Below are 20,655 nucleotides of genomic sequence, written 5' to 3'. Positions count from 1 at the left end.
GGAATACTATTTTTAGCATTTTCATTTCATTTTTGTGGAACCCAATAATGGTCGATATTTTTACATCTTATCCAGTATGTAAAAATCTTTGTTTTCAAGTCACCTCAAAACTACAGCCAAATTATTTTACCACTGTTTGGTTTGTTGAATTACAAGCCATCACAGTTAAAACTGTTCACATGTCAGTGCCCTAACAGCTTCATATGGCTTTATTGAATGGAATCTTAGCAGTAATAAATTGCTACAACATAAAAGTAAAAACTTACATTGAGAGAGATCTTCACTAATAGAACACTCTGTGCAATGAAACTGGCACATTTGGAATCTTAAATGCACACAGTATGGAAAGTAGAGAAAAGTAGTCTACTAGAAATGACCTGTCAATGAAATGTAAATCTTCAAACAGATCTAATTTGTCATTGGTTTGAGAGTCTTGTTTTTTCAATGCATTGGTTTCTCTTACCTGGTAGGAAAGAGATTCACCCAGGATTCATCTCTGTTGTTCTCCTGTGGATAACCCTGGGTGATCCTTACATTTCCACTGATGTTTTATAAAATTTTAGTTCTGCTGTACTTGATCACGTCAAACAAGGTTCAGAACTGGAACGATTAGCTGCTAGAGGCAAATATGAAACATTTTAGTACAACTAATAGACTCTTGGGGAAGCACGTGGGAAGAAATCCAGATCCTGCCCCAAGTTCTTTAAAAGAAAGATCTAACCTTGCTTGTGGGCTCCATATTCATTAATGGCCTCTAGCCTAGTATGTCTTATAAATCTGAATCACCACCTCCTCCCCCTTCTCTCACAGTTGTACTAGAGAAGGTTCTTTCTTAGACTTCCTAGTGCAGAGCATCCTCACTGCTGTGTATCTGGTGCCCTCCCTGGTCTTCACTGTGGGGTACTGTCTTGAAATAGCGCCTCTGTATCAACACAGTATCATGGAAAAGATGCTTGTGAATTTCATAGGAATTTAAATAGTAGCGGTGAAATAGACCAGGGTGCCAGAACAGTGAATAGGCTTGCGGAGTTCATATTTTGAAGGCTGTGTGTCAAAGGCAGTACTTGGAAATGAAATTACTTTTTAAAAAAATTAAAGCTTAGATAGAAGAAAGTTGTAGCTTAGGTTTGTCATCCTTTCCCCACTCATCAGGGAAGGCTAATTACTAGCTGGGGCAAGTAGATGAGTGAAATCTCCGAGGCTTGACCTCAAATAATAACACAGAATTGTACTGGTATTCATCCCATGGTGGTTGTTTTTTTTCTCCCGGATCCCTTCAGGACATGTTAAGCGCCTGCACCAAAGCATACGAGAATCTCAGCCTCACACTGAATGTCAGAAAGACCAAGGTTCTCCATGAACTCTTGCTGACGGGACAATCTCATGTACCTTCTACTGAAGTCAGTGGGGAACTGTTGGAAAATGTGGAGCATTTTCTGTACCTTGGAAGTCATCTTTCCACTAAGGTCAACATAGGTGTAGAAATCCAGCATTGTCTGTGCTGTGCAAGCTCTGCTTTTGCCCGCCTGAGACATAGGGCCTTCAGAAGCTGGGACAGCTCTGCCAGCACAAAGCTCCTTGTGTATACCGTGCAGTGGTAGTTACAACACTGCTGTACACATGTGACACCTGGGCAACATACAAGCATCATTGGAAGGCACTTGAACAATATAATCAGTGCTGCCTCAGAAGAATCCTAAATATCTCTTGGAAGTATAGGCAGATGAATATTAGTGTTCTGGAAGAGTTGAACATGACCAGCATTGAAGCTATGATCATTCACCAACAACTTGGTTAGATGGCTTATGTGGTTTGGATGTCTGGTCAGTGCGTCCCAAAACAGATTGTGTTTTCAGAGTTAAAGGAAGGGCGGAGGAGACTTGAGGGCCAGAGGAAGCAATATAAGGGTGTGCTGAAGACACACATGAAACAGTGCATCGGTGTTGACACTTGGGAGAACCTTGCCCAGGACTGTTTCCAGTGGAGAGGGGTAATCCGAGAGGGGATGGCACAAATTTCAGAGATCCTGCTGCAGTGCACACAAGTAGAGGTGGAGAACAAAAAAAAAAAGCATCAAAAACTGTCCAATGCCTTTCCAGCAGTGACCAACACTGCCCCTTTTGTGATAAGATCTGTGGCTCCAGAATTTGGCTGATCAGTCATCAAGAGACTCACAAACGGGTGGATGACATGAAGACTTGTTATCCGGTAACTGCCATGAGTGAAGAGGTGTCCGTTCCCTAGTTTAATCATCTTTAACAGTGATAGGTAGATCCTGTCCAGGGTAGTTCGATTGTACTGTATGAAAATGTCTCATCTGCAAGTCATGATGATGGTAGTATAAACACAGTAGTCTCTTGGGATATGCAAGGGTTGTTTTCTGTGCAGCCCTCGCACATCCCGAATTTCGGGTAAGTTGGGGTGGGGGATTTGGCAGTGGGTTGGGGCCAAGGGGTTAAGCCTGGGGTGTGTTAGGGCTGCATGAGTAGTGGGAGGGTAGAATTGATCTGGGGCATGCGGGGGTTGGAGCTGGGACCGTGGAGGTTGGAGCAGAGTCTACAGGAGTGGCGAGCAGAGGGGCTGGAGCCCGAGCCCTGTGTGGGGCTGTAGTGTGCTGGGGGCTGAGCTGGGGGAGGGGGCAGCTGGCTCAGGGAGGGCAAGAGGGTTTTAGCTTCCTTAATAGCAGGCAGCTGGGGCGGAGGTTAAAACCCTGCTCCCTGCCTTCCCAGAGCAATGCCACAGTCACCTTGACAGCAGTGCTGTTCTGGGAAGGGCATTTTAGCCTGCCTGGTGCGGGCAGCCAGGTGAACTAAAAGCCTTCCCCCTATGCTCTGGGAAGGCAGAGGAAAGGGGCTTTTAGCATGCCTAGCTGCCTGCTGCTGCGAGAAGCTAGACAGGCTGATAGCCACACGTCTTCAAGTTGTGTGAAACATGCCTTAAAGCAAGTTCTGCACAACCTGAAGATGCATAAAGTGAGGATTGACTGTATTTTGCATAGGCACTTTGGAGCAGGGATTGTTGTGTCAAGTTAGGTTCTTGAGAGTTCCTACTGTACCTGCCATATTGTTCTGGTTGACTGCTAATAGAAATTGTGTGCATAGCAGCAGCACCAATTTGTGTGCGAATGAAACAGCTGGTAATTTGCTGAGTTGTCCTCTCTCTGCAAACTCCATGAATGGATTGTGGGGAAATACCTGGTGGTGGGAAGGGAGTGAACCAAAGATAACTTGGAATATAAGTGTATATATCCTGCCATCTTCGTCACCTGTAGTGACAGCAAATTTTAGCCCTTCCCCCTTTCTGTCAGAATATGGGAACAATGCTTTACAGATAATTTTTGTGCCTCTATGTGCATCTGGGGAGAGCTGCCACTTCAGTCTTCTCAGTTACTCATTTGCAGTTGTAGCCCTTGGCTCTCTTGCCTGTGGCAGATGTCCCTTCACTGAGATCTTATCTTTCCTCTACCACAGATTTCTGTTTGATTTCAGGTGTGCTGCTGAGCAGTTAGCTGAGTTTTGTTTGGTTTTTATTTATTTAAGGGAGTGTAATGGTGTTTACTTCCTCTTGAAGACTTGAGGAGGGGCAAAGCTGGATGAATCATAAACTGGAGGGGAAGAGAGAGGCATTTGATGCTCTTTAAAGCAGCACTTCACAGGTTTTAAGAGCAAGCTGATGCTCTGTCTGGTGCCCTGAACTCCCTTCCGTTCCATCCTGATGCTTGCAGTGTCACTCTGGACTGAGCCAGGATCAGCCTGCTGTACACTGTGAATCGTCAGCATAAGAGAAGCCTTACGTGAGACTGATCAGAGGAACAGCAGGACCTGAAGGAAAACAAGTTGTCCATAAGATACCTGTTACTTTGATATCTAAGCACAGAACTGAGCTGGAAGCAGAAAAGAATCTACTGCTTTGTGGTTACAGGGATGTGTGCATTTATATGTTAACAGCTTCTTCTTTTAATTAGTTTTAAATTTATGGGCATTATTCCCCAGGGGGAAAACCTACGGCCAGAACGTTGATCGGAACGTGGAATTAAATTGATCCAATGGCCCAGGTCCTGCTGGCTGGCATGCTCTTCCCTCAATTGCAGAGTGCCTCAAACTGTGTTGTCTTTGAAGATAGTAGCTGTTCTGCAGGTTTGTGGAGGATGAGACAGCTGGATCCCAGTCTGTTCAGGGCTTTGGAGATCAGGATCAAGGTTTTTAACTCTATGATAAAAACAAATGGGAGGCAGTGTAGTTTAGGAACTAAAAATGATGTATTTGTGTTGCTGCTTAGGAAACACGCTACTGTGTGCGCTTGACCAACTTCAGCTGTTTCAGTTGCATTCAACCCTAAGTGGAGTGAGCTGTAGTAATGTAGCCTGGGCTGCTGTGGATGGGTCACTATCACAATGACAATCTACATGTCTAGAAGTAACAATGAGTCCAGCATGATCCTGAAGTGTCATGGCCCTTTGACAGTCTGGGGTCTGAGATCTTCAAGCGTTGGGGAGGAGCAGCATATTAGTAAATTGCCTTATTCCCCTCCCCCTCATCCTACTACATCACATTTTTCCTTCCCTGTATTGTGCTTAAGCCAGTTGCTCTTGTCACAACTGCTGGTTTCTTCTAGTCTTTGGGAGGTTAAGATGGTGTTGGACTGGGATTTCATGGTTCTTCATCTCTTTACATTTGCGAAGCTCTGAGTAGGCACAGAACAGGACAAACTAGGTGTCCTCTGTATTTAAAAAAAAAAAAAAATAAAAATCTGCACATCAGTGCTATGGAGACCAGGACAATTAAACTGGTGCTCCTAACCAGGGGGGAAAAAAAAAGTCCAGTGAACCATGCAATCCAACAATGTAGCCATTGTACCTTGGGAATAGCAGGCCTTGCTGGTAAATATGCGTTTGCTTATTCAATGAACTAGGAATTTGAGCACTCCTCTTTTCCCAGAAAGGGAGACTTTTGATTTTACTGCAGGGTATGGACTGTCTTTTGCTGTTTGTCAAAATTGGCTTTGTCTTCTCCAGGTTAATTCTATAGTCCAGATTAGACAAACCCATGACATCTGTTATCCCTTGCCAATAAATCTCTGACATCACTGGCTTAGGGTAGAATGCCAAAACCATTAAACTTTATCTGAGCGGCTTGATCAGTTGATACCAGGCTTTTGGTTTACTTTCTGATGTTTAAACTAGTTGTTGTTGTTCAAGGGGGTGCAAGCTGTCCCATCTTTTCCTTCCGTGTGAACATCATCTCTTGATTTCTGTGCTTTGTATCGGGGTACTCAACCTTTGTGTGCCCAAAATGCTATAAAATTCCACAGCCTGCCTGTTCCCCAGAAACTTTTTCTCCGTTTAATAGCTAGGGCCAACGTTAACGGATGGGAAGCAGGGCCCCACAGAGCATCATGAATCTAAGTTATTCAGCCTTGTGCAGGTCTCATGAAGACTTGTCCAGGAGGCATAAATACTCCACCTCTCTGTGAGGTGGGAGAATGTGTCTCATGGACATAGTGTGTGTGTGTGTGTGTAGTGTTTAGGTCACTGTAACTAGTGTTTCTAAGAAGATGTCTTTCATGACTTAACTAAGAGTGATCCTGTGTGCTAATTGACTAACTTTTCTGCTTCAAAATGTGTGATGCTCCAACCTGGTAGGCAAAAAATGAGAAGAGGTGGGCTTCTTTTGTCTTAATACTTACGCCAATTGTTTTCTGTTTTGGGAACAACTTCGCAGTATGCTGGTAAATCTCGGAAGATTCCAGGTTATCTTTAGTTAAATGAGCAAATATTAATTTTATGTATCTTACATGGCGTATTGTAAGATACGTACTGTACAGAATCTTTACCGTGTTTCCATATTTTGGACCACTTCCAAGATACTTGTGTGTTTCTAGACACTATCATAATAAGGGAGGCCAGGAAGAGGAAAACATCTCAAGTTGGAGAGGCTGCATTTCTAACTTGCATTCATTGGAATGGCCAGTATTGCATGCTACTGCTTCATATTGTTGGTGCGGTGAGAAAATAAATATCCAGAAATGCCAACTTTTTTCTGAATGTATGTATGTTAGGAAATATTAACATAGGCTGCCCTTTCAGTTTTACTACCAGAATAATCAATGTGTAACATTTAGCACCCAGACCAGTATGTATTCTATTATCCATGGTTTTGCAAACATCTACTGGCAGACATTTGTTAAAAGATAAATGTCTAGTGGTTTTAATGTAAAGTAAGAAAATGAACTTTTTTCTGTTTCTTTTTAAAATGAAGGCGGTTCCTTGCCCATTGATAAACCTTTTCAGTGTACATACGTATGTTGTGCATTTCAACAACATATGTGTGTGACTTTCATATGAGCTGTCAGAACCATCTTGGAGGCAATTTGAATGTACATGTTGTATATCTAGGAATGGAACAATTGTGCTGTTTCATCATTCCCCTGGGATGTTGTAAAAGTCTCAGTAAATTCATATTCTAAGTGAGCAAGATTTTCTTACATTATAAGCTACATGAAGTATTTGGCTGTTTCTCATCCTTCCCACTGCCCAGAAACAGGATCACACATAAATCAGTTATCAGAGGGGTAGCCGTGTTAGTCTGGATCTGTAGCAGCAACAAAGGGTCCTGTGGCACCTAATAGACTAACAGAAAAGTTTTGAGCATGAGCTTTCGTGAGTTAACTCACTTCTTCAGATGCTGGTCCTGGAAATCTGCAAGGCCAGGTATAAATAGGCCAGAGCAAGGCTGAGGATAACGAGGTTAGCTCAGTCAGGCAGGCTGAGTTGTATTGTCATCAGTAGGTCTGGAGGTGTGAACTCCAGGAGAGGGGAAGCTGCTTTTGTATTTAGCCAGCCATTCACAGTCTTTGTTTAATCCTGAGCTGAGGGTATTGAATTTGCAGATGAAACCCTTCGTTGCTGCTACATAAATCAGTTGGGTCTCTTAAAAGCTCCAGCTATCTATAACGTTTCTGGGGAATAGTTCAAGAGTTGTCCCCCCTCCTCACTCACTCAGGTTGATTTATTGATCTGTTTGTGACTTAAATTGCAATTTTAGAGTCTGCCTTAAGTGAAGGCCAGCATATCATTATGCTGTCACAGGAGCAGAGTAGGGACTGAGTTGTGACTTGTAATGATTCAGGGCCTCCCTGTCTCTGGCTGCAAGATTAGCTGCTTTAGTGCTTTTCCTGGCACAGATTACGTCTCTCTCCAGGCCATCTTGGCTATGCTGGTGGTACCACAAGAAGTAGGCAGGTGCCAAGGGTCCAGCCACTTGCCCACCTTGTCTGCGTGTTCTGCCCAGCTTTGTAGGGTGGGGATTAATGACTGGGCATCAGATGCTTTCCCACCTGTGCTGTTATAAAGATTGTGGGTAGCATACTTGGGAGAGGAATGGGTGCTCCTTAGTGTCCTTGTCACATTCTTGCTCTGTGTTTGTGAATAGACCATAACAGCATTAACTTGTGTCACTGTCAGGAACCTGTTAGATGTTTCCCCCTGTAAGTGTTCGTCATAACTCCAAACCTATGCAGATAATACTTTATTTCTTTCCATTTGTTTCCTTTTGGGTTTTGTTGGCAATAAAACTTGTACGCTGCACATTGAAAGTGCTGTTTGGACAGTACCGGAGGCAGAAGTCCCATTATGTACAGAACAGGTGTGATATAAAGCTGTAATAGTTCATTTCCCTGTACTACTGCAAGTGTGTGTCAATCCTTCCACCCACCCCCATCCCCTAAGAAATACTCATTAAACTGTCATACCCTTGCTGTGTATTTCCTTTCTCATTGTTCCCAGCTGATCAGAAGGATATTGGTATGTGAATAGAAGCTTCCTTCATGAGCCTGTTCCCCATGCTAGGCAGAATCAACGAGCAGAGCCACAATCCAGCTTCTGTGACATCAGAGTAATTTATATGGAGATGAGTGCTTATGCACCAAACACTGAGCAGCCCAGTTGCTGAAAAGTCAGGCAGAAAGCCATGGCAGAGCAAGTAGGTGACAATTTCTGGTTTACCTCTCCTGGTGGTAGGTGGTATAGGTTCAACCTCTCTAATATAGCACCTGAGGAGGAGGTCAGTAGTGTCTAGCATAGGACCAACACTTCCACTGCTTACTGAGCTCTTAGAAGACATTTAAGGATAAATTAGAGGTAAGTAACAGCACAGAAAACAGAGGGCCAGGACTGGTGGCTGTAAAGAAATTTTATGAGACCATGGGGAAACTGGGTCGTCCAGATGGATTACCGATGTTGCTGGATGAGTGTGCGCCAGACTAGGGAGGTTCAATCTGTAGTTTTAAGTATTGATGAAATATTTTTCAAAGTGCTGTAGCGTTTCTATTGTGGTAGAAGCTATGCATCCTTCCAGAGTGATTCTTGGATGGTATCTTACGTTTCTTGCTCATATCATTTTGAATTTTCAGAGGTTTCTACTATAATAGTCATAAAATCATAGAACCATGTGGTTAGAAAGGACCACAAGGCATCTAGTATACTCTCCCTGCCAAGATGGAGGAGGTGTTGGATCAGAACCATCCCACCTCCTTTCAAACACCTGCAGGCCACGTCTATATTTGCATTCCATGCAAGTGAGGGAAATTGAAAATGCAAATGAGGCACTGATTTACACATTGTGCTTCATTTGCATAATCTTTTCAGAAGAGATTCTTTCGAAAGAAAAAAAGCAGTATAGACGGGGGTCTTTCCAAAATAAACCCCATCTTCGAAAGAAAAACCTTCTTTCAGATTAGCAATACATTCAGAGCTAGGATAAAACAATTTAAGAACAGGTTGCAGAAATTTTAATGGTAACCTTTCAAGATGTAATTGCAGCTCTGTAATTCTTGGTTGTTACAATGTGTTTTTAATCTGAGAGTCATTCATTTCAAAGCCGAAAGGGATATTTGTGATCATAGTCCAGTGGTTCTCAACCAGTGGTAGGTTTCTCCTTTGGGGTATATGGAGGTTTTCTGGCTGTCCATGTAGATATTTGCCTAGTTTTACAACAGCCTATATAAAAAGCATTAGTAAAGTCAGCACAAACTAAAATTTAATATGGATGATGTCTTGTCATACTGCTTTATTTAACATACACTGAAATATAAATTTCATTGTTACCTATGATTAAGTGTAATGGAATAAAAATATTGAAATTAAGCACCATTTCAGTAGTAGTCTGCTGTAACACTTTTGTGTTTTTGTGCCTAGTTGTGTAAGCAAGGGGTTTTTACACAGGGTGCTGCTTGGGAATATGTAAAACAGATGAGACTCCTGAAAGGGGCACAGTAGTTCAGAAAGGTTGAGCGCTACTCAGTGTAACTTCCTGTATAACACAATCCATAACATTTCTCTGAGAAAAATAATTCCTAGAGCATAACTGTGTGCCTTGGAAACCCCTATGACAGCACATCACAGTGGGACCTATTTGACCCAGGTCACAGCAAACGAGCTTTCCAGAAAATTGGAGCAATATATATAAGGGGGCTATAACATCATCATATTACCTCACTCTGCCTACAAAAACACATCTGGAAGCACCGAAGGAATAAAGACTAAACTTGTGGAATTGATTGGTCCCCAGGCTAAAGGGATTTCTAGCCTGTGTACAAAAACCTAGGAAAGCCAAGTTGCAAAACAAACTGTATCTTAAGGATCCACCCTCTTGTTGATCACTCAGGATGAGACTTGGCTAATTCATGTCCTACCTATCCAATATGCTAAGCTGTTTGTATTTTTGGGTATTTACCAGGTGTTCTGTTTTGGCTTGTTTGCTCTCACTTAGAATTGCTTAAAATCTATCCTTTTGTAGTTTAAATTTATTTTAAGTTTTAATGCAAATCAGTGTACATTTGATTAAGGTGTCTAGAGAAAAATCTCCATTTGGTTACTGTAAGTTTGCATGGACTTCTTCACATTGAAGGAGAAACTGACTTGACCAGGTCAGGACAGTACTGCTCTGGGGTCTCAGGCAGGAAGGATGGGTGTTTAGAGAGCCTACATGTAGTTGCTGCTGCATTTTGGATGTCTCTGTGTAAACACACTTGAAAGTACAAGCTTGGAGGGTTTTGCAGCTTATCACAGCAGCTCTGTGAGAGGGAGCACTCTGGGGGCAACCAGTCAGTTTTTTACCTTCCCCGCAGTAGGTTTATGGAGGGCTTTGTTAGTGTGAGGTGGGAAAGTTAAGCTGCAGGTCATAACTTATAAAAGTGTGAGCTGGATGTCCATGAAGTTATGCCATAGGGAAGTGATATGGCGACCAGAGAAATGGCTTGGAAAAGACCTGAAAAAGGTGGTGGTGGTTCAACTAATGGAATGGGGAAGCAGGGGAGAAGGAATGCCTTTTAATTTGTTTTTAAAACAGTCTTTAAAGTTCAAGTTTTAAAACAAGTGTTAGCCACATCAGTTTGGGTAATAAAAGAAGCATGTTGTCTTCCATTTTTCAGTGGCTTCTTCTGAGGCTCAGCCGCTCTCTCCTCCCACCTGTTCTCTTTATTCTCCACCTTCTTCCCAGTCCTCTCCCAAAAGCAGATGTCCCTCCAAAGTAGCCAGGAGGTCTTTATCCCTCCCCACACTCTCTCTGAATTAGTGTGTCCCAATTACCTCTGCCAGTTATGTTTCAAGACTTATCTGATCACTGGCCTATGAGACAGTGCACTGTTGAGTAACTTACTAACCCATCACTCCTTTCCCTCTGCCCAGATTAGAATTTCTGAAATTTGTCATTCCTTTCTTCCAGCCCAATGAAGTTATACAGACCCAGCCTCTAGCTTGATTATCTTGGCTGTATTTCTGGGTATAGAGAGATCATAGAATCATAGTATACTAGGACTGGAAGGGACCTTGAGAGGTCGTGTCCAGCCCCCTGCCCTGGCAGGACCAAGTACTGTCTAGACCATCCCTGACAGACACTTATCTAACCAGTTCTTAAATATCTCCAGAGATGGAGATTCCACAGCCTCCCTAGGCAATTTATTCCAGTGTTTGACCACCCTGACAGTTAAGAACTTTTTCCTAACGTCCAACCTAAACTTCCCTTGCTGCAGTTTAAGCCCATTGCTTCTTGTTCTATCGTCAGAAGCCAAGGAGAACAAATTTTCTCCCTCCTCCTCTTAGATACCTGAAAACCGCTATCATGTCCTTGCTTAATCTTTTTTTCCAAACTAAACAAGCCCAATTCTTTCAGCCTTTCTTCATAGGTCATGTTCTCTTTGATCATTCTTGTTGCTCTTTTCTGGACCCTTTCCAATTTCTCCACATCTTTCTTGAAATGCGGAGCCCAGAACTGGAGACAGTACTCCAACTGGGGCCTAACCAGCGCAGAGTAGAGCAGAAGAATGACTTCTCATGTCTTGCTTACAACAAACCTGTTAATGGTTTATTCCTTCCCTCAGTATTGTGTAGAAACTTCAGTTAATGTAAGTCTCTGCATTTCATGTGCAGAAAGAGGGCAGGGTGTGACTGAGGACAGTCTGCTGGCAAGCATTATGAGATACCTGAATAAAAATCAGCTCCATTAATATGTTGGTATTAAATATGTTCTCCCATGGTCTGAACTCCATTTCTTCATATTTTCAGATTTTTTTGTGACATGGATGGCATGCCAATTCTGGCCTTGTCCCTCCTGTTCCCTTTTTGTGTAGTTTATCTTCTGTTCCATTATTTTAAATACTGAGTTGTCAGGAGTGTCAGTTACTTCACGGTGCTTTCCTGCTGTCTCCTCATTCAGATCAATTAGTTACATCTCATTATATTGGTTACATACTCTGGTTTCCTCACAACTGGCTCTGTTTCCCTTTGCCATAGGTGTCTCTCTCCCTTCTTTTATTATACTGACTTTTCTCAGCACAGTTGACATTCCATTCTGTAATGAACACCACCACCAGCATTCTGGTTTTAAAGACTTGAGTCGTCCGGTGCCCAGCTTGTCCAGAGTACATGACTTCACCATCAGTTTGTCCTGCACACCATTTTGTGGACTTACCCAGGCTGTTCCAGGATGTGTTTTGAGATGGTTTTTCTGGGAGGATGCTTAATTTTGGTTCCTTAAATCTTAGCTATTGCAAAGCAATAAATACTTCATTCCCAGTCCAGATCAGATTATTTTTCACAGTCTTAGTCTTCCATTTATCAGTGTCCAATTTGTTTTCTATGCATTGACAGTGATGGCCTTTTAATCAGTTTATTTCCTCAGTGTTTCTGTGTCTGTGCATAGTAGAGTGATTTATTTCTGTATGCACTGGAATATTTGGTGTTAACAGAGCCATAAACATGCTTTGCAAGGCTTGTTTTTCAGTGAAGGGCAAACATTCTCTGTTTTTGGCTTTTTTAATAACTGTCCTTGTCACTAGGACAGGCCATGGAAGTCTTTTGCCCTTTTGGTAACTTAACAGTGGAAATTTGCATTTGGTAAAGCTGTCTCTCATTTGTCGCATACTTGTTGAAAGTCCGCAAATGAACAGAAAAACCATTTAGGATATGTCTACACTTGTAACTGGTCAACAAAAACTTTTGTAGTAAATGGGGCTTTCACCCCTGTTTTCCATCCATGAATGAGAATATTTTCCCATGGCAAGTTGAAGTGTGAACCCTGCTTTGTCAGTAGGAGTGCTCCCCTGCTACAGTGTTGATACATGCTGACTTTTAGTCACAATCTAGTCTCTAGAAAGTTGTATAATGTAGATATATCCTTAGAAAGTTAACAGTATACCACATTAGAAAAATTTATCAAGCAAAATACAGTAATTTTGATTGCCTTTGATTTTTCTTCTCTGTCATAATCTGTAGGTGTTAACATTAAAGTAACTTTCTTTTAAACTTAAGCCCTTAGAAATTGCTGAGTTAAAACACTTCTCAAATAGCTCACTTCTTGGATTTAAGTGGTCCTGTATCTTTGGTCAGGTTGTTGACCTTTCACTCTGGTTCTTGGCTAATTTACTGGAAAAGAACTTAACTTTTCTCCCCCTGTCTCCTAGCAGTGTTTTGGTCTCTGCTGTGTTGCAGATCATCGTGAGCTCCCTGGGATGGATTTTCTGCTGCTTGTCCTGCTTCCCACTGTGTTTCTTAAAGGCCAGATTTAGCTGCCTTGGTCTGTCACATAAGGAGTACTTTGACTGCCAATTACTGTCTTGTATATTGCCATTAATTACAGATCTGTTTGTAGTATATGGTTCAGAACATACTTCAGTCAGCAATGGTATCTTACCACCAAGGATCCTAGAATTTTATTTGTCCCAGGGAAAAACACAATTTGTTCTTTATGGACAATCTTTTATGTTTTGTGGGGAAACCCTCCCGTATGTTAACTATTAACTAAATTTTCCTGAAAAACTATCAATGTAACTTAAGTTTCACCTTTCCCCTCTTATGACTGGTTTTTTGAATGTGCTTTAAATTTACATTGCTAAACGTATTTCTCTAACCTGCTTCCAACATATAGAGCCACGGTGTCCAGCCACACTAGCCACGTGTGGCCATTTGGCCATTGGTGTGTGGCTAGTTGGCTTGAATAATAGATTTTCAGAATAACGTGGCTAGGTTGGTTGGACAGTAGGGATATAGAGGTTACTCAGTGACAAATAGGGGTGTGCGCTTTAATGCATCTTAAATTTCATGCCAGTTTCCAAAGATAATTAGTTATGAAAAGATGCCATAAACTTTAAAACTCACCCCTCAAACCTGGGTCACTGAATTTGGCAACAGCAGGTTTCATAGTGATGGTAATGTGCTGTTCTGTACTGTACTGTGTTCAGCAAGGCTACATAGATTATAATCAAAGGCAAACAATTGTAGGATGCATAGAAAGGGCTAAACATAAAATGAATAAAAAGAAACAAAAGCTAGAGGCTGAAACAGCAAGGCCATGGACTGCAATAAAGAGAAAACGCAAAGTTCCTGGATCATTCCAATGAAGAGTGTTTAAATTTGGAAATATGACAATATGCAATACAGACATAGACCTAAATAAGATCCCAGGTTCGTGGGGGAGGAGGGGCAGGGCTGAGCTCCTGGCTTGCATGCCACTCTTGGCACCCATGCCAAGGGTTGCTGACCCCTGCACTAGTCTGTCATTTAGCAGTTATCAGGGATTAAATTTTGTGCATGCAAGAGGAAAGAACTTTTGCAAATATTTGTAAACTCAAACATTTGAAGTCTAATTACTTGCAGTATGATTGTTTCAGCTCTTTTAAAAATTTATTGAAGATAGTCTGGAAAATCTGGAATTTGCTTTTTCTGCTAAAAATTAATGAGAAAAGGTAGATGGTGCTATCTTCTATTGTACCAACTTCTACTGGGGGAAGGAGACAAGCTTTTGGGCTTCGAGTTCATCAGGTGCCATAAAGGGTAGAACAGTTGGGTTAGCATAAGGTGTTTCTTCACATTCAGGATGAAGTGGGCAATTGGTATGCCTACAGTTGCAGGGTGAAGTGGGTTACAGATTGCCATAATGAGCCACAAATCCAAAATATTTACTAAGTCCATGATTTTGATTGTCTGACCAACTTACAACTTTAAGCTCCCAGGATCATCTCTTGATGGCATTGGGTGGGTTTCTGCTGAGGCTGAGAGGTCAGCTATGGAGCGATTGCTTTGTGAACATTTTAATATTGATGTGTGTTAATGTGTCGTTAGAATGTTACGTTTGTAGTATAATGCAACCAAAATTGATTGTGCTTACAAATTATGTATCTAGTAGAACAATAAAGTTACTTCAGTGGTAAGAATGGAACACTGTTTACCTGATTGGTGCTGAGTTAGTCTTTTGAAACTAAGCCACCCTGCTCTGGACAGAGAAAGATGGAGGGAAACAGAGAAGCATCAAACACCAACAGGCGCTGAGTCCATGGTTGATGGCTATGATGATGAGGTCAGAAAAGGTGACCAATGTATTGACTGGTTCTCAAGGCTAGATGCAAGGCTTATGTAAGCAGGCGAACCAGTTACAAAATAAATTTTGACAAATCTGATTTGTCTGAAACATCAGATAAGTTACTGAAAAGGCATAATTTTTTAGTTCAGGGTGAGCAAACTTTTTGCGTCAGGCCCCATTTTTTGTCCCTGCAATTAGCAAGCCTCCCCGCAACCTGTTTTATGTAATCCAAACTGATGGAAAATTCAGTTATATTCATATGGGGAAAAAAATCCTTTCGGCATATGTGGAAAAAATCCACGTGTAGATTGTAAATACTTTATTAATCTGTATAGAAATGTGAATACACACACACACACACACACACACACACTCTCTCTCTCTCTCTCTCTCTCTCTCTCTCTCTCTCTCTCTAACATATTTCATCATTTCTAATGAGATGGATGAGCCTGAGACCTAGCAGCCGATCATGTCGCACCCCCTTTTGAAGGGGCTCACCCTGATTTAGATAAGTGCTTTAGTCTTTCTGCTTGTGTTCGTTAAGACCAGTTTGATTGGCTGAAGTCCATAAAAGTAATACTGTCATGTAAAGTGTGCAGTGAGGTGGAAAAATAGTGCAGAGCAGTAAGTACAGGTCGTTACAGTACATCAAGATGTCAGATGAGATAAGACTTGCAGCATTCAGCTAGAAAAGTTCCATTTAAGTGAAATGAAGACTATTGAATATTTCTTAGTCCAGAGGCTAATGAAGCATATACAAGTCACATATGATACTACATGTTGAACCTCTCTAGTCCGGCACACACTCTTGTCTGGCAACGTCTGTAATCAAGCATGATTTTAGTTAGCCAGATGATCACTTACCCTGGATGTGGCCCTGTTTCCTCTGGTCCCATAAAATTTGTTTACAGCCACCAGTCCTGGGTCTCAGTGTTGTGTGCTGTTGCTTAGCTGTAATTTACCCCTACATGTTTTCTAAGAGCCCAGAAAGCAGTGAAGTGTTGGTTATGCTACTAAACTATATTAACTTCCTGATACCTGGTAAAGTCTCTCATTTGGCACAGGTCTGATCCTGTAGGTGCCAGGCGAGAGAGGTTCAACTGATATGTTGTTGAAAATGTTAAGTTTTTTAGTAAATTGTGCAAATACAAACTTTTTTTGAATTGCTTTGTAGGGAGGGAGCTGTGTGCATTTTCACAAGGCAAAGGGCATAAAGTCTTCAAGACTTAAAATAATTTTTTTTGCTTTATCAATATTTGTGACAAAAATAATGGGAGGTTACTTGAACCATGGAAAACATCAGTTTTATCCTGAGTTCTTAAACTCTTGATCAAAACTTTCACTTAAAATGTATTTGTAGAAGTGATGAATTGCTGTAGTGTATTAACAGTAATTGCTTTTCAATTTTGAGGCAGCATACCATGAGAACTTGTCATGTAATGGCTGGCTGCGCTGCCATATTACTTAAAATGGTGATGGCCATCCTAGGCTAGTGATGGGCTACGTGAGTGGCCCTCCATCTCAGAGGATCACAAAATTGTTGTAATCAATATTGTCTCCTTGGATAGGGTAGTGCGCTTGTGTACGTAGAATTTGGGGTGGGGGGTTTCATACTGAACCATAGCAGCACATAGTTTGGTTGCAGAAGGAGTGCATGGCTCTCGCAGTATTGTACGCAATCAACATGTGCCTCACATTCCCTTGCTTTAAGTGCGGGTCACTTTTCTAAAATGGAGGGGGTGGGGAGAAGAAAAACCTATGCAGCTGAAAAACATCAAACTCTGGCATTCCTGTGCTTGGACAATGGTAAACAAAATGTCTCGTGGGCCCCACATAGAACCCCAGTGGGTTACAGGTTGCCTACCACTGACTTAAAGGAAGCTGATGTTCCTTAGCTTAAATATTTGTGCACAAAGGTGATATTCTAGTCCAAAGTAGGCTGCTGGAGGGACATGGCCCATTTTGTGACTGAGTGGCGAGAAAAATGAGATGAAGAATTAGAGAATTCAGGATTTCCTAGGTGTAAGTATCCAGAAAAGCCTTTGTGGGCCAGTTCAGAGCTTATGCAGTTGATAACCCCAGTAAACATTGGCCCTGGAAGTGATGGATGGGTTAATATTTTCCTGACAATCAACTGTTCTTGAACAACAGGCTTTTCATGAACATCAAGCATGAAGGTTTTCTGTTAATTTTCCTCTAGAGTAAGCATGTGTCAGCAGCTAGTTCAAGGGACATCACAGTGATCGTTATGTTATCATCGTTGCAGCTTCCATTACCCTTTTAATAATCCAGTACAAGTGGAGCCAGATATGTATGCCTCTGCAGAAAGTTTGACTTTCCTAAATGCTACGCAGCATGTCAGATTAAAATGGAATTAAAATATAGGTTTGTTTGCTTCTAGGTCTGTACTTAAGCATTAAACAGTGCTGCTTGTCAGCATATGTCCATGCAATTACGAACAAGAAAGAGCTGTGGATTTTCTTTCCTGTCTCTTGCTCAAGCGCCAAAAAAAAAAAAAAAGTCTGCCTTTGAGAGTTGTCTAATGAATTTAGTTCCATGATATTAGCAATATTTTTAAAACCAAGTTGGAATAAGTCATGTAGCTTCTGCTTACAGATTACTGGTGTTGCCACTCCACATCATGTATCTGAGTGGTGGTTGTATACAAAAGGGCCAGATTCTCAGTACAGTGGGCTAAGAGCTGAAGTCCCACCTATATAGGAGTAAAGGGTGAAATGACATACATAAATTTCTATCCATTTGCCAGAGTGTGAATAATTGAAGCCTCTATACTGCAGGTAAACCATGGGCAACTTTGGTGAGTAAAGTAAAGCTATGGAACATCAGAGATACTTTCAAACTGAATTTTTACACTGCTGTATCTTCAGTGTCTATTCTAAATTTTCAATAGAGTGAAAACAGGAGTTGGGAGTGTGATTCTAAATCTCTAGCCTAAAAACACAAGAGAAGGAAGGCAGGCGGTAAGTTCTGGTCCAGCAAAATGCAGCTCCATTACCATCACTGTTCTTGCAAAACTGTACCTTGTATTGAATTTCTCTGGACACTTTTTTTTTCAATAAAATAATTTAACTTGTGATAGGCACAAGCTATCTTACTGAATACAAAAAGGGGACTAATCTTTGTCCAAGTATTCGTAGATTCTACTCCCAAATATTTTTTGTTAGGCTGCTTTGGGTATGTTTCCTAGGCAGATTTTTTAAAATTGCTTTTCATTTTGGTTACTTGAATGTTTGTGTGCCTTATCTGAGAGATCTGGGGTGTAATTTTAGAAGTGCTGAGTCCGCTGATTCATTTGAAGTTGTGAGATGTTAGTGCTCATGCAAACAGGAAGTACTATGACTCAAGTCATGCACACCAAAACAGTAGCACTTAGGAAATTTTTGATTAGCTCCTTGTAACTCGGATTACCCATCATTGAAATGGGGATGGTTACTGCCTATCTTTGTAGTGTGCTTTGAGAGCCTCAGATGAAAGCAGATGTTATAATAAAAGTGTATCGTGGCTTCACCTGTACGTGATTATTAAAAAATTATACCTTAGGCAATTTGTCATTGTTTTTGTCTTCTGTAAAATTGCATTAGAAAATTGCAGATTTACAAAATCTCAACATAGATTTAGATCATAACTTCTGATCTCTGCCCTGCATCCAGAATGCACTATAGTACATCTAAGATTGGAATCTGGCAGCAGGCTCACAGAGCTAAAATTACAAATGAATTTAATGCCAGGAAGTTTTGAAATAAAATACTTCAAATTAACAAGTCTTGGCTGGAAGTTAATCTCTTCTTTCAGTGACCTGATCCTTGAATATTTATAGCTGTCAGAAGGAATACGCACCATCAGTCACCAATGAAATTAAAACAAAACACTTTCAGCCATTAATCCTAATGTGTGACATTCCATTCAGGAGATGGGCATGTAATTCAGCTTTATAAATATTGGCTAGTTCATTTTAGAAAGTAGCATTTAAAATGTACAAGAAACTCTGCATATGATGTGTTCTGATGTCTCATTGGACATTGAATTGTTTTGCCATTGATTATTACTTTCCAGTTTCCTTATAAATGTCAGTGCTGTTAAATAATGTTTAATATCTTCATGGATTTGTACCATCTGGTCCATGATGTTTGTTTGGGTGTGGATTCTATCCTGGCAGCTGATTTTTGAGAAGCTGTTTGAAATCTTTCTCTGGGTTTTTGTGTTTTATTTTGGTTTTATCCTACGTCATCAATGCCGCCAAATAGTTAATGAAAGGTCAAGTTACTTTAAAAGGAGAGCGAATTGTAATATTTTGCAAAACAGTGGATGTATATAATAAAGTGTGTGTGTGGAATCCTGTAGCAGCTGCATAATTGCTGTTCCCTGTGAAGATGAGCATAGGTATAATGTGCACTGATGGATTTTTTTTCCCCAGTTTCGGCCATGCAATAAGCGCCATCATTGTCAATAATGGTTATGCCTGTAGCATGGATTTGTAAAAGTGCAGCTATACCACCAGTTAGCAACCAGTGTCTGCAATTAGGAAAATCTCCAGTGTAGGTAAAGGTCTCTCTGTCTTCTGCTACTTACATTCTATAAAATGGCTTTTACTTCTAGCACTTTGATTGGTGTCTTTGTTAACAAGTCTTTAAGGGCCTCCATCTAGCAAACCAGTCTGTGCAGTCAGACTCCCTCTACCTGGTCAGAGTCTTAGTGAATTCATTGGCACTCATCATGAGCCTGCATGCAGAACAGCAGTTTGGGTAGCTTTTAAAAAAGAATTACCAAGAAACACAGTCGTGTTTTTTTTTTTTTTTTGATCCATGTTACTTGGCTATTGGTGATGAAGATATATTATTTGCTTAAGTCTGAGATGTTGTTTGACAATCTAATCCAAATGTTTGTTTTTATTAGGTACGACAGGTAAAGCATCATCCCCTCCACCTGTCTTAGACACAAGGCAGACAAATGAGAAACTCGAGACTGTTTTATTTCAGCTCCGTCAAGTCACACGTGAGCGGGATGAGTTACGCAAGCGCCTTGCGCTTTCATCTCCTGGATCGACCTTTGATGACTGCAGGTACAATTATCTGTTTTAATATAAATTTGAATACATATATTTAAGGGGTGGTGTGCATATTTTAGTTTCACGAGTTATATTGATTCTTTCTTGCAACGAAAACAGTTTAGCAAGTTGATTGATTGTAAAATGTGTTTACACTATCCCCAAGGTGTTGGGCAGGAAGCATTAACTGACTGTTGGGTATCCAAGCGATGTGAGTGGGGAAGGCTTGGAGGCGGAAGAATAATTGTATTAAAAAATCGGTTGGAGGGGTTTAAGTGAATGCAGGTGTTTTCCACCCACTCCTCAGCATAGAATAATGAAATTTTCTGAACCCTGGAGTAAATTAGTCCAACAGCCACTGGTGCTGATGTTCATTTCAAAAGCATAGGCTTCCTGGGAGACCTCAGGCAAATTTTAGTCTTAGTACACACCTCAGTTGGCCCATCTGTGAGTGCTGAAGTCTATAGTGATGGGGGCTCTGCCAGCTGGAGCAAAGACTCTTAACTAGGAACTTTCAGTCATTCTGACTGTGGCCAGGATTTGAACCAATGTAGTCGAAAAGCTGCATTCACCATTACCAATCCCTGAGTCAGCCATTCTGTGTGTCTCATAGGGGTGCTGTAAGATTGATTTAAGGAGCATGAAACACTTGGAATTTCTGTCATGCAGTCTATCAAAGGATTGCCATAACTTTTTGTGCATCATTTGGCCAAATCCTGAAATTAAGTTTTTCACGTA

At 41.2% G+C, this 20,655-nt stretch overlaps 1 protein-coding gene across 5 annotated transcripts in view; it reads left to right on the top strand.

The window, feature by feature from the left end:
* The window catches only part of DLG5 (discs large MAGUK scaffold protein 5), a 149,234-nt gene that overhangs the window by 59,158 nt on the left and 69,421 nt on the right, over positions 1–20,655 (top strand). For all 5 annotated transcript variants that reach the window (XM_075000039.1, XM_075000042.1, XM_075000038.1 and 2 more), the window contains one exon: positions 19,767–19,932. In XM_075000039.1, the coding sequence (XP_074856140.1) occupies positions 19,767–19,932 (166 nt within the window). The remainder of the gene's footprint in view (positions 1–19,766; positions 19,933–20,655) is intronic.

The sequence above is a fragment of the Carettochelys insculpta genome, chromosome 7 (assembly GCF_033958435.1).
Source record: "Carettochelys insculpta isolate YL-2023 chromosome 7, ASM3395843v1, whole genome shotgun sequence".
Taxonomy (NCBI): domain Eukaryota; kingdom Metazoa; phylum Chordata; order Testudines; family Carettochelyidae; genus Carettochelys; species Carettochelys insculpta.
This window is presented reverse-complemented; position numbering and strand designations above follow the sequence as displayed.